The sequence below is a fragment of the Orbicella faveolata genome, unplaced genomic scaffold, assembly GCF_042242905.1.
Source record: "Orbicella faveolata isolate gen_17 unplaced genomic scaffold, um_ofav_v1 contig_25, whole genome shotgun sequence".
NCBI lineage: Eukaryota > Metazoa > Cnidaria > Anthozoa > Scleractinia > Merulinidae > Orbicella > Orbicella faveolata.
The window spans coordinates 2730299-2741751 of record NW_028301553.1 but is presented as its reverse complement, the minus strand read 5'-3'; the positions used below and the strand labels follow the sequence as shown (position 1 = coordinate 2741751).

The 11453-nt window shown below is 36.7% G+C and overlaps 3 protein-coding genes across 3 annotated transcripts in view; 1 reads left to right on the top strand and 2 right to left on the bottom strand.

Moving 5' to 3' along the window:
* Positions 1-67: 67 nt before the first annotated feature.
* LOC110042190 (uncharacterized) lies at positions 68-3173 on the bottom strand. Its single transcript, XM_020747538.2, has 2 exons — positions 2475-3173; positions 68-1931 (listed from the first exon to the last, which is right to left on the bottom strand). The coding sequence occupies exons 1-2, from the start codon at positions 3004-3006 to the stop codon at positions 1162-1164; spliced, it is 1302 nt and encodes a 433-aa protein (XP_020603197.2). The 5' UTR covers positions 3007-3173; the 3' UTR covers positions 68-1161.
* Positions 3174-3192: 19 nt separating this feature from the next.
* LOC110042191 (uncharacterized) lies at positions 3193-6159 on the top strand. The gene is made up of 3 exons (XM_020747539.2): positions 3193-3346; positions 4112-4186; positions 5103-6159. Exons 1-3 carry the CDS (start codon positions 3208-3210, stop codon positions 5201-5203), a joined length of 315 nt encoding a protein of 104 aa, XP_020603198.2. The 5' UTR covers positions 3193-3207; the 3' UTR covers positions 5204-6159.
* The window catches only part of LOC110042226 (guanine nucleotide exchange factor DBS-like), a 25650-nt gene continuing 20200 nt past the window's right edge, over positions 6004-11453 (bottom strand). Inside the window, exons 18-21 of the mRNA XM_089294699.1 lie at positions 10336-10353; positions 10046-10163; positions 9398-9551; positions 6004-8256 (exon numbers count right to left, since the gene is read on the bottom strand). Of these exons, the coding sequence (XP_089150825.1) occupies positions 8047-8256; positions 9398-9551; positions 10046-10163; positions 10336-10353 (500 nt within the window). The 3' untranslated portion in view covers positions 6004-8046. The remainder of the gene's footprint in view (positions 8257-9397; positions 9552-10045; positions 10164-10335; positions 10354-11453) is intronic.

Genomic DNA, 11453 nt, shown 5'->3' with positions numbered 1-11453 from the left:
GTAAATGTAAGGACCTTGCTGTGACAAGTCTCATAATTTCATCAAGAGATAAAGATCTTCCCAAAAATTCTGAACATTTTACCAAGTTTATTTTTTCAAAATGGTCTTGAGAAATATACAACTGGGCACATCGCACAATTGTTGTGCAATGTGACCAGTATTTCCAGTAATCATCTGATCAATTATTTGTTTCCAGGTAAATCTTACAAGTGGAGTTCATTTGAATTCATTCAAATTAAGCAACTGTAAAGGGCATCATTAGATAATAATAGATCATTCCACTTTCGATTCAGATTACAAGCATGCCGATACTCTACTCTACTCAGAGTCTTTTGTACCTGAAACTCTGTTTACATGTAACTTTTATTAGTAAAACTATCAAAAAATCTTGAAAGAAGCTAAAAAGATTTTTTCATTCTCCATATCTTGAAATTTTATCCTTCCTCTCTCCCTTTCCCACAAATTTCTGCTTCCAAGTCATGGGATAAAAATTTTATTTACGAGTAACTCACACTCATTCTTTAAAAACACTTAAAAGAGAAGGTCACTCGCAAAAAAGGTATGTTTTTTGTCAACACTAATAAAAACCTTGCACTAAGTTTAGCCACTCACCCAAGTTTCAGTCTCTAAAGTGCAGGTTTTCCTTATGAAATTCGTCTCCAAAGAAGCCCAAAATTTGAACATCGTTGCTGCCATTTTGTAGTACTCAGCAGCTAGGCCGCGTTTTTGTGAGGTCATTCCGTCATTCAAGTTGCTTCTTTCAAGACAAATTTCTTCAGGATAGCGGGCACTCCAAAGACTGAAACTTGGGTGAGTGGAAAAGCTGAACATTTACTTGTTATAGGGGAAGACAAAAAAAGTAAGCTTTTCGGAGTGACCTTCTCCTTTAAATTACATTAATCCTAACTTTTTTCTGCTAATACCAGATACGACATAGCAGTAATTTGCAAGGAAAATGACTCAGTTTGAGGGTCAAAGACAGTTCCAACCTCATGAAAGGTTCTAGGTGTCCTGGTGAGTCTCAGATTTTGAAACTCACTGTTCTGTGTACACTTCAATAAACACTGTAAAGAAACAGAGCTAACTGGAGGAAAATGTTGACATAAATAAAATATACATGTATAATAAATACAGCATTTATATAAAACTTTAAACTTTGAGTCAAAAGATTGTACCAAGGGCCTCAAACCAGGCTAGAATTGTGTTGTCATTTGCTGCCCAAGCTTCAAATTCTTCAAAAGAAATCTTGCCGTCCTTGTCAGTATCAGCGCACTGGAACACGTTGTTCACCATCTCATCAATCGCGTCCTGTGACATAGCTTCCATGATTGGCCATCTGCCATCAACTCCTTTAGCACTAGTGCTGCTGCCGGGGTTATTCAGCAGCATTGCTGGTTTGCCACTCGACGTGGAAGGACCTGTATCATTTGGAATTGGCGCGTTAAATACTGCTGATACTGGCTTGTCAGCTGAGTCATCAAAGGAAGCCATCATTTCCTCTTCACATGATCTCACAACATCACGAACTAGCTCCAGGCTGACTTCAAAGTACGCTTTAAACATGCTTCTTAGATTGTCTTTAGAAATGTAGCCTTTTTTCTCTATATCACAGCCAGCAAAAGCATAGGGGATCTTCTCTTTCTCACTACCTTTGACAAGAATGGATAGACCTATAACAAACTCATCAATGTCAATTATACCATCACCATTTTGATCATAAAATTTAAACATCTTGTCCATGACCAAGTTCTTGTGCTGTCCCAGGGGCCCCAAACATTTGTCAAACACGTCCTGTGTAATTCCCGCCTTCTTCGTAGCAAGAGTTTTGAATTGTTCAATAAGTGCTTCTATCTCCGCTTGGTCAAAGTGGCTTTGCTCTCTGAGACTCTGAATTTCATCCCATGACATGTTACAAGGGTGATCCTTGATGCCTGCAAGTCAATAAGATAAGATAACCCGTCACTATGAGATAAATAAGGCACAAATTTTGTGTACAGCATAATTAATTGGTCAAAGCTAATTGATGAAATTACTCACAGCTTTCTGATTTGTACATGTGTTAGAAAGCTATTACAGCTAGGAAACAAAAAAAATCTGCTGCATTAAATTTATGATTTCACATAAGAAATGCTAGTCAACTGTGTATATCAATGTTTTAAATCACATAAGAAATTATATTTTGTAATTACATTTTGTAATTAATTTTGTAAAGTACATGTAATTAATACATCTACAAACAGGGGCTTGTTAATTTGACGTAAATGACATTAACCACTGCTTAGCCTCAGTGGCTGGAAATGTAAGGTAGAGAAAACAGGAAGAATAGTTTAAATGAGAAAATCTCCAGAAATTAAGCTTAATTTAATGAGCATGAAGTATGAACTCAAAACAGTTCACAAAATCTACATAATTATCCCAAAATACGAGGTACCTTTTTCATTATTTTTTTGTTTTGATTTTTATATTTATCTCACCTGGATAAAGTGGTTTAATACAAGGTGCTCTGGGATTTGTTAGCGGAGGCATCGGAATTTTAATCTTGATGAAGAGATGAGTTTTGTTGTGATCATCTCTCGCTTCGCAGCGCTCGCAAACATCATAGTCTACACAACTAGAGCATTTATAACGAATTCCACAAATCGGACTCGCTTGGCAAGAGTTACAAGTTATCCCGCGGTGAATATAACCTTCTTTTCTCGCTTGATCTTCGGCAATGTTGAAGAGAAGGTTGAGAAGATGTTGACCCTCTTTCGCATCGACGTCCTCACCGACAACAACAGGATTTCCTTCGGTGTCAGAACTTTCGGATCTATGGCGCACCGGTGTGATGGCGCTATGTATCGAGTGCACTTGCTCTGAGGGTCTTGGTGAAGTATCGTCTGGAGAACTCCTTCGTTCTGTCTCGTTTGTAGTTGTCGGAAGAAAGTAGCGTCGAGCTGTGTTAGCGCCAATGAAAAGAGCAACACCAACTGCTGCACCAAACGCAAACTGGGTAACAGACCCCATGGAAGTTTAAAATCGTTGACAGTAAGCTACATAACCTAAAGAGTTTATGTTTAAACAGGATGATTGAAAATTAAATATTCATTTCTGTTTCTGTCCTGGGTTACCAACAGAAACAATCTTTTGTGTTCGAAGTGAGCGCCGAGACAGCGCCGCGCTGAGTGGCTACTTGAGCCTGAAATACAAGTACCGCGGTTTCACCTAATGCGCATATTCAGAAAGCAATGTTTTCGAATTTTCAAAATGGCGGGCGTTGATTCTGGCGCAAATCGAGGTCAGCTAAGAGACACAAGAAAGGCTTTATTTCGGTCTCCCGATCAAGATGAAAACAGCAAAACACCAGGTGACAACAAGCTGATGCTTCTTTTACATAATTTAAAACTTTTCTATTCCTTCGAAACAACTGAAACTTTGAAGTACTACAACATCTCCCTGGAACACCCCCGGACATTTGAAGTTTGAAGTTTCTGTCTGTCAAAGTCGTATTCCCCGGGCCAAAATGGTGTTTAAACGCGCCATCATAGGACTGCAGAAGGTAATACTAGGCGATCAAATGCCCCTACATACTGGCAGGACATAGATGGGAAAAATAATTACCGGTAGTGGAAAAAAAAAAAAAAAACGAAATCACCCTTGAACACTTCAACTTGCACTATGCCAAAAATGATTATTTTAATTTAATATAAGCTTATTGTTAAAAAATAAAAGTGACTGACTTTTCACAAGTGAGATTTAACATTTCCCGTCGAGCACTGTGCAAACCTTTTGAAGAGATTGTTTTTTTTTATCCACAACATGATTAAGTACAAAGAACAGTGTTGTCTCCAGATGTCTTCTACAATGTTTCACCATGATCACGAGACAACTTTTTCAAATCCACCCCCACCCCTCATATGGAGTCAGTATTAACCACTACTGTCAAATTCCCATCCCTCGGAGTGCATTGACCAGTCAAATGCTTGGGGTATGCCAGGGGGGTGGGGAGGGGGAATGTTGATGCCTCTTTTTGATCAAAGTATGAGCCTAATTTGTACAGCAATACTGTAAAAATTATATGTAAGCTTACCTCAAACACATCTTAATAATTTGTGAACTTTTTTCTGTACAGAAGCTTTGGAGGCTTTACTCAATAGAATTCAAGTAGATATTGAGGTGGATTCAAACTTGAAAAGTCTTCAGAAAGGTAGTCTAGTCTGTCATATAAGCTCAAAGTGATTATAGTTTAGTTGACTAAACTGCTTTGGTAGTGAAATACTTTTTGGGAGTAGGATTGCTGCAGTGGTGTGCACTCTCACCTCCCACCAGTTTGGGACAGAGTCAAATCTTGGACTTGGCATCATGTGCATATTGTTTAATGCGTGCTTTTGTTCATTCCTCCAAGGATTTTTCCCCAATACACCAATTCCAATTTGGTCTGGTGTGTGTCTTCAATTATTAAAGGGGCTAGGTCACGCTATTTTAGGTAATTTTGTTTAATTTTGTTAATTATGAGCTCTAAACGTCAAATTGGCAGAGCAAAGGTCTTTCATTTGCAAAATCACGGCCACAAAACAACTGAGAATGATTTCCCAGCTGTGTAAATGACATTTTGATATAAACTGATATAAATTTGAAAAAAGGTGGGCCGACGTTTTTCAAATTTACCCAAATGCAATCCACTTTAATCCTCTCCAGTTTTGTCCATGTCCCTTCTTGGCTTTCCTGTGTTTTGTTTGAGATCTTCTATAGTTTTGAGCTGTTTTTGTGATATTTTAGTTAATTCTATGACCATTTGATCAGTGCTGAAATTGTCTAAAATTGCGTGACCTAGCGCCTTTAAGTTTTGTAGGCAAGCTAAAAACTTGACACATTGAGATATTTCTTTTATTTTACTATTGTTTTCTGTTAGATTTTCTCACATTAGCAACATATTTTCAAACAGAAGTTGAAAACACTCAACATGTGGCCACTTTCATGCTGTACCTAGAAATTCTCAAAACAGATATTAACTAAAAATAACTCAACATCAAGCCCAAATACCTGTTGTTTGTTTTGTTCATTTTAACTTGAATCCATTTTGCCAAACAGTATTAATTTATATTCTCCCTGTTTTGTTTCAGAGATACATGAACAGACCCTCACCAAATTAAGACAAGAGTTAACTCAGATTAGTCAGGATGAATGGATGTACAAACCAATTGATCAGATCATAGGGTTTTGAACACTTTGAACTAAATAGCCTTGAAATGGCTCAAATTACTACCACACCATCTGACTATGACAGCTTGCAGTGGGATGTGATCAAACCAAAGCAAAGGATCAATCCCAGTTCAGCAGTTAATCAAGAAAGTGTGTGGTTGTGCCTTCAATACCAGAATGGTTTCTTAGCTACAATAGCTAATTAGACTACTTAGTCAGACAGTCTGCCATCACCATCACCATTATTGCCAACCATTGTAATTTTTTCATTATTGATGATAAAAAGAGAATGGAAAAATAATACTGTTTACATTTGACACTCAAAGCAAGCAAGGCCTGCAGCAAAACAAACCAGGTCAACCTTGTCGTACTTGCATTACTTAGGAGACTTACAGTTCTTTTATCACTAAATCTTGAGTAGAGATAACTTGCTGTGCCGTCATCTGATGTGAAACAGCACTGTTGCCATGAAATATTTGTTTACTGACAGAGACTAGCGTCAAGCTAGGGGTATAGACCCGATTTCACTAGCCGAAAGAGAGCACATCACCAACTGAAATTTCACTTTGAAAAAAGACTTACAGTAACTTTTAAGGTACAAGGCCAGAAAAGCCAGAAAAGCTGGCTATGTTGTAATATCAAGAGCTAACTTAGTGTTTTCCCCGTCAACCATACATGAGTATAACAACCATAGTTTATATAACATCACAAATTGAACAATTCTACATAGCACGATCACATAATTTGAAATGGAGCTACAAACAAAGAAGCTGGTCTATAGTTCAATTAACAATTACATGTTAAGACCAAATCATACCATGATTTTGAGTAAGCTGCTTTATTTTCAAATTATAATATTAATTTTTATACTGTACTTTACAGGTAGCTTGGAGACAACAACTAATCACCACTTCTGTTACTGTGTATTTTTCCTAAGTTTAACTCAAGAAAAGAATCCAATAAATATTTATTACATAATCTGAGCACATCTGTTACAAGTCAAGGGACCAAAACTAGAAATACTAGAATTGTAGAAAGTAGAATTATATTCATTATTAAACACAAAGCTATACAAATGTAATTTCTACCAAAACCCCTGAAATAAATTCTCAAAGATTGCTTTTGTTTCCTATAAGAGTATCTATCAGACTAATGTCCCACCAAATTTACCAATTGCTTGCTGTCATTCCCAGTGAATTTAAGTAATGGACCAACTTACAAAAACTCCCCATTGAAAAATAATGATATTTAGATGTTGCTAGCACCTCCCCTGTAAAAGTAGATAAACCTTAAATCTCCAAAAGATATCTGCATGGTGTTTCCCTGAAAAGCTACTTCATTAGCATAAGAGCTTTCATGTTGAACCTGCATCTTTTATGGCAAGGAAAAAACTGGCCTTGTGAATAAAATCTGTTCACTGGAGCCTATGTGGGGAAAGAGTGTGTGCCTTGTAAACTGTTAAAAGTTTGCTAATATTATTTTTTTGATTTTAAGTTTTCTTGTTCAGATAGCCTATTATAAAGTTTAAGTTACCCAAAATCTGAACTATTTATTTGAGAACACTATTTTTACTATGAACATATAACCTGTCACAGCTATTTGATGAGAAATCATGATTACATATTCTCTCTCATTTGTATGGAACATGAGAAGACAAAAATCAAAAATAAAAACAGGTGTAAGAAAATAATTACTATTAATTTCACAAAATATTTAATATATAACTTGATATGCTACTTTCAGTTTAGAACATCGACTTTCATAGTTGAGGAAGCATGATTCTTAGGAAGAGTCTCTAATTCTCTGACCAATCGGAAATGGTTAATTTAAAGCTACAGGATCTTATTAACGAGATTGGTAACTTTAAAAATTACCCCAACATCCTATTAATTTTGAATACACTAAGCTTATTATCAGAAACTTAATCATATATATATATATATATATATATATATCACCTTGATAACAAGACTATGTTAAGGCATAAGTGTTCACATAACCTGTTGCAAACACCAGAAATAATTAAGGAGAGTTTATATCCACAAGGTACTTTAAATGAATTCTCCCAAAGTTTGTAGTGTTTCAATGCATCAAGCTATATGTAAACAAAAAGAAGCCTCCTGATCAATTTCTTTAATAAGCAGAACCAACAAAGTGTAATGCTGAATATGTCGTAACCATTTACATAATTATATCACCTCATGCTGATCAACAGACAAGATATTTTATGGGAGGGAGGAGACCTAAAGGGGACAGAACTGTTTTACAGTCTGTGTACATACATGGCGGTCCTGAGATGTACATATTTTTGTACATTGCAAGATAAATAATTATTTACTTTCACATGCTATTTTAAACCCCTTTTTCAAAGTAATTTGTAAATTCCACTAAGCCATATTAAATTCCTAATTAAATTCTAATGCTAACCCCCAAACCTAAGGCAATCTTTCATCGGAGAATTATCCAGCAAAAGCTTCAGTTAAAGACTTAAAGGAGCTATGCCAAAATATTCTAAGTCACATTTATTTTGGAATATGATCAAATGATATCAAAAATATCAAAATAGCACTTTCCAGGGTAGAAAAAACACCAACGAAGAACAAACAAACCAACATGGTAGTGACTGAGAAAGTGAAGACTGACAATATTTGTAAATATCGGCCAATCTTTTCGCAGTGCATCATTCCTGAAATAGTTCCTTTAGAAGCTAGTACATTTACTTTAAATAAGTTAGAAGCTGAAATTAAAACATAACTGGTCTAACTATCATCCAAAATGTTGCAGTCATAAACACTTTATTTATAAATAATTGTGTAGTCTACACACACAAAAAAACTGAGTATGTCATGAACTTGTCCCTCCTTGCTACGTTAAATAACTTGCTGGAACCCAGCCCTCCTGTGCAGTTCCTGTGTGCCGCGCAAACCACCACCCCTCCTGTCCAACCCTCAGCAGTTCCAGAGTGTCTCCCTCCTGAAAGGACACCTCTGTGTTCTCCACAGCGTCGTAGCCAGCGACAGCACAGTACACTGATCCTTTACATGGAACATCTTGCATGTTATACTCTGTTGTACTCTGTAAAACAGGGAGCAAATAAATTACCAAAACAATGCAACGGCAGTCTCAATTAACCAGGGCCAAATAACCTCAGATGGAACATCAATATAAAAGTTTCTTGTACTACAGCTCCATTTTTTGGGCACAAGAGACATCTCAGATACAAGCAAAACAATTCAAACCGATGATGCTTCAAAAGATCCCCCTAGGTTGTGTCTGGCTGGTTAATATTTTCATCTATTAATCAAGCACTGTACAAAGATCTTTGCAGTACTCATTCACTCACTTTATAAAAAAGTGCATTTGCAAGATCAAGAGTCCTGGTGCTTAACCCTACTTGGGGTCATCATGTTGTAGTCTGTGGCAGACAATTTACTTGTCTCCACTTGGCAGTCAAAACGTAATTAAAAGGTGAATGTTTTTACATTGTTTGCATGCAATGGGTGCAAATGGCTATATTGCAGTAGCATGCCTATGTTAGAAACGAGTACTGGAGAATTGTTAGGCATGGGTTGGGGGGGGGGGGGGTGGAGCAATATGGTTGGGCCCCACCCAGAAGGAACACCTTCTTCTGCAGGTTTCAAAAAGGGTAGGGATTTCACAAGTTGAGGGATATAAAAGGGTAGGGAAATCTGGTATTTAGGTACTTAAAAGGAGCTTAAATTAAAATATTTTGAACAGACGCACCTTGAGGCTGTATCATTTAATTTATTAAGCACTACATCATTAACTTCATTTTAAGGCTTTAGAAAAGGGATGCAGTGTTCTTAAGTTCGTATGTGAAAGGAGTGCCTTTTTCAATAAAAAAGTACATACATACCTACATACATACATACTTTATTGGAACTCCCTTTAACAGGGCTTTTCAGTCACAATAAACTAACTATTAATTACGTGAAAGGGGTGCGGAACTTTTTCTGCCAAAATGGTATTCAAAAAGGTAAAGGGTTGGACCTCAGGCAGAGCCTCCCTGTATAAAATTTTGTAAAGTGCCCCCTCCCCCCACCCCATTGCCCCAGATCAAGGGCACGCTGACACAATGCTGGAGGATAACCTCTGATGGACTAACATAACATTTGCAGGGCAAAGCATAACTTCTCAGCGTTTCATACTGTATAAGCGTGAATTAAGTTGAGTAGAATGTACACTGTGTCCTTACCACAGGCTGTGTGTACTGTGTATTGTATTCAGACTGCTCTGGTTCATTGGTCGGTGACTCGTCACTAATATCTGAATCAAATTCCTCTGTGTCAAAGCCATCATCTTCATCATCATCATCATTGGTGTTACTCCTCTCCAGTATGTCTGAACATCTGAACATTATTGATGAAAAACAAAATTGTTATTTCTATATCATGCAGAGGAAAGAAGAGTGCAGGTTGTGAACAAATAATCATATAGTATTGCCCATACTCTGATCTCTACCAGTTTCTCAGCTCCTCAGTGGTGGGTCAAGATAGATACCACCAATAATCACCGTGTGATCCCCCACTACTACCACTGACAAAAGTGGTCCCCTCTGGGGGGGTCTATGGCATCCTCCCCTGGATAATTTTTAAAACTGAGGTCCCAGAAATGGGATTTCCTACATTCCGAGGCCAAGTCAGCGCGTTAATGATACCTCATCTTTTTTTTTTTAATTTGGGGGGTTCCACTATTCTTTAAAAAAGTTCTTTGACTAAGAATTAGACAGTGAATTGTTGCTTACAAATGGTCCCCATTACATCACTAGATTGAGACTACAGCATTAATGTTGTAAGTGGAGCAAAAATAAAGATCAGCAATCTTGAAGACTGTTTGCTATTACCTCTTGTTAGTAGCTGCAAAAGTGGATGCAATTGACAATGTAGAATGACTTCTTGATTTTAGTTGTGTTTCTGTAGAAATAGTTGCTGACGACAGAGCTGAGGTTGATTTCCAACGATCTAAAAGAGTACACAGAATTAAGTATTATCTGGGGTGTTTCAACTGTTGTCGCATGCCTGGTATGTAAATAATTATTAATCTTTCTTGTTATTAAACAAATACGCAAAATTATTGGAGAAAAGCCAGATAAAAGGTGTGTGATCTGACACTGACAAAAGATAAGACACGTACCATGAATTCCAAATTGTTCTGAAAGATGAAAAAAAAAAATTGTTCAATACTTAACTTCACACAAACAAGATAATTAATAAAAATTCACTAAAACAAGAAAAGTGAAAATCTAAGCACCATCCATGGCATTAGTGGTAAAATTCCCAGTCATTCTACTTTACTCCGACTGCACTAAAGAGCCTTTAATAAGCTCAGTCTGGATAATAACCTTTTGAATGGAGAAACATTACTAAACAAGACCTTTTAGATCTTATAACTGCACTTTTAAAATTGAACTGTTTCGTTAATACCACGGTCACAATGCAGTGTGCATTCCAAAGCAGTCCTTGATGATTCATTGATTGCTGTAAACACATCACTTGATCAACACAAAATGTGTTATTGCACCATCAGTCTTAGCCTTTGTGAAATCTATGATGACGTAATGGTCTTAATCTGGAAGTTCGCTCACGATATGCCCATGAATAATACAAAAGGAAACAAGGGTCACGCTTTTAATAACGCTTTCAATAAACAGCTTTCTTCCCTAAAAGTCAACATTTAATTTGTTGGTGCTTTGAAGTAGTCATGCGAGTCACACAATCCGAGGGTTTACGCTTTTTACCTCAGCAAATATTTAATTTTTCTTCAAATCTCTAACTCGCTGGGATGAAACAACCAAAGAATTCACTTCATTTGCCGAGACCCACAAGAAATACAAACAAAATTGCAAATAAATTAATGACTGTTGCTTCTGGCAAAATAAACTTGTTTGTCACGTAGTGAAAATAAAAGCCGCAACGTCAGTACATTCCATGGCTGACGTAATATCTTTTTAGTGTATTTATTATTCCCTTCAAATCCAACGCCTCTATAAAACCAAAAGGAAATATAATTTACACACAATAAAGAAATCAATATCCATAACATTGTCCCAGTATCAATGTTTCAACGGCTTTTGGTGAGCAAACATAACAGGTTGCGTGATTCAAAATTTGGCCGAGAGGAAGTTTGGGTCTGGTCACCAACAAAACGAAACAAAAAAATAAATAAATAAATAAATAAACAATGTGTAGAACATGAACTGCACTTGGCCCATGGTCACACAGTTAAAAAAGAAGGAATGAAACACAAAAAAG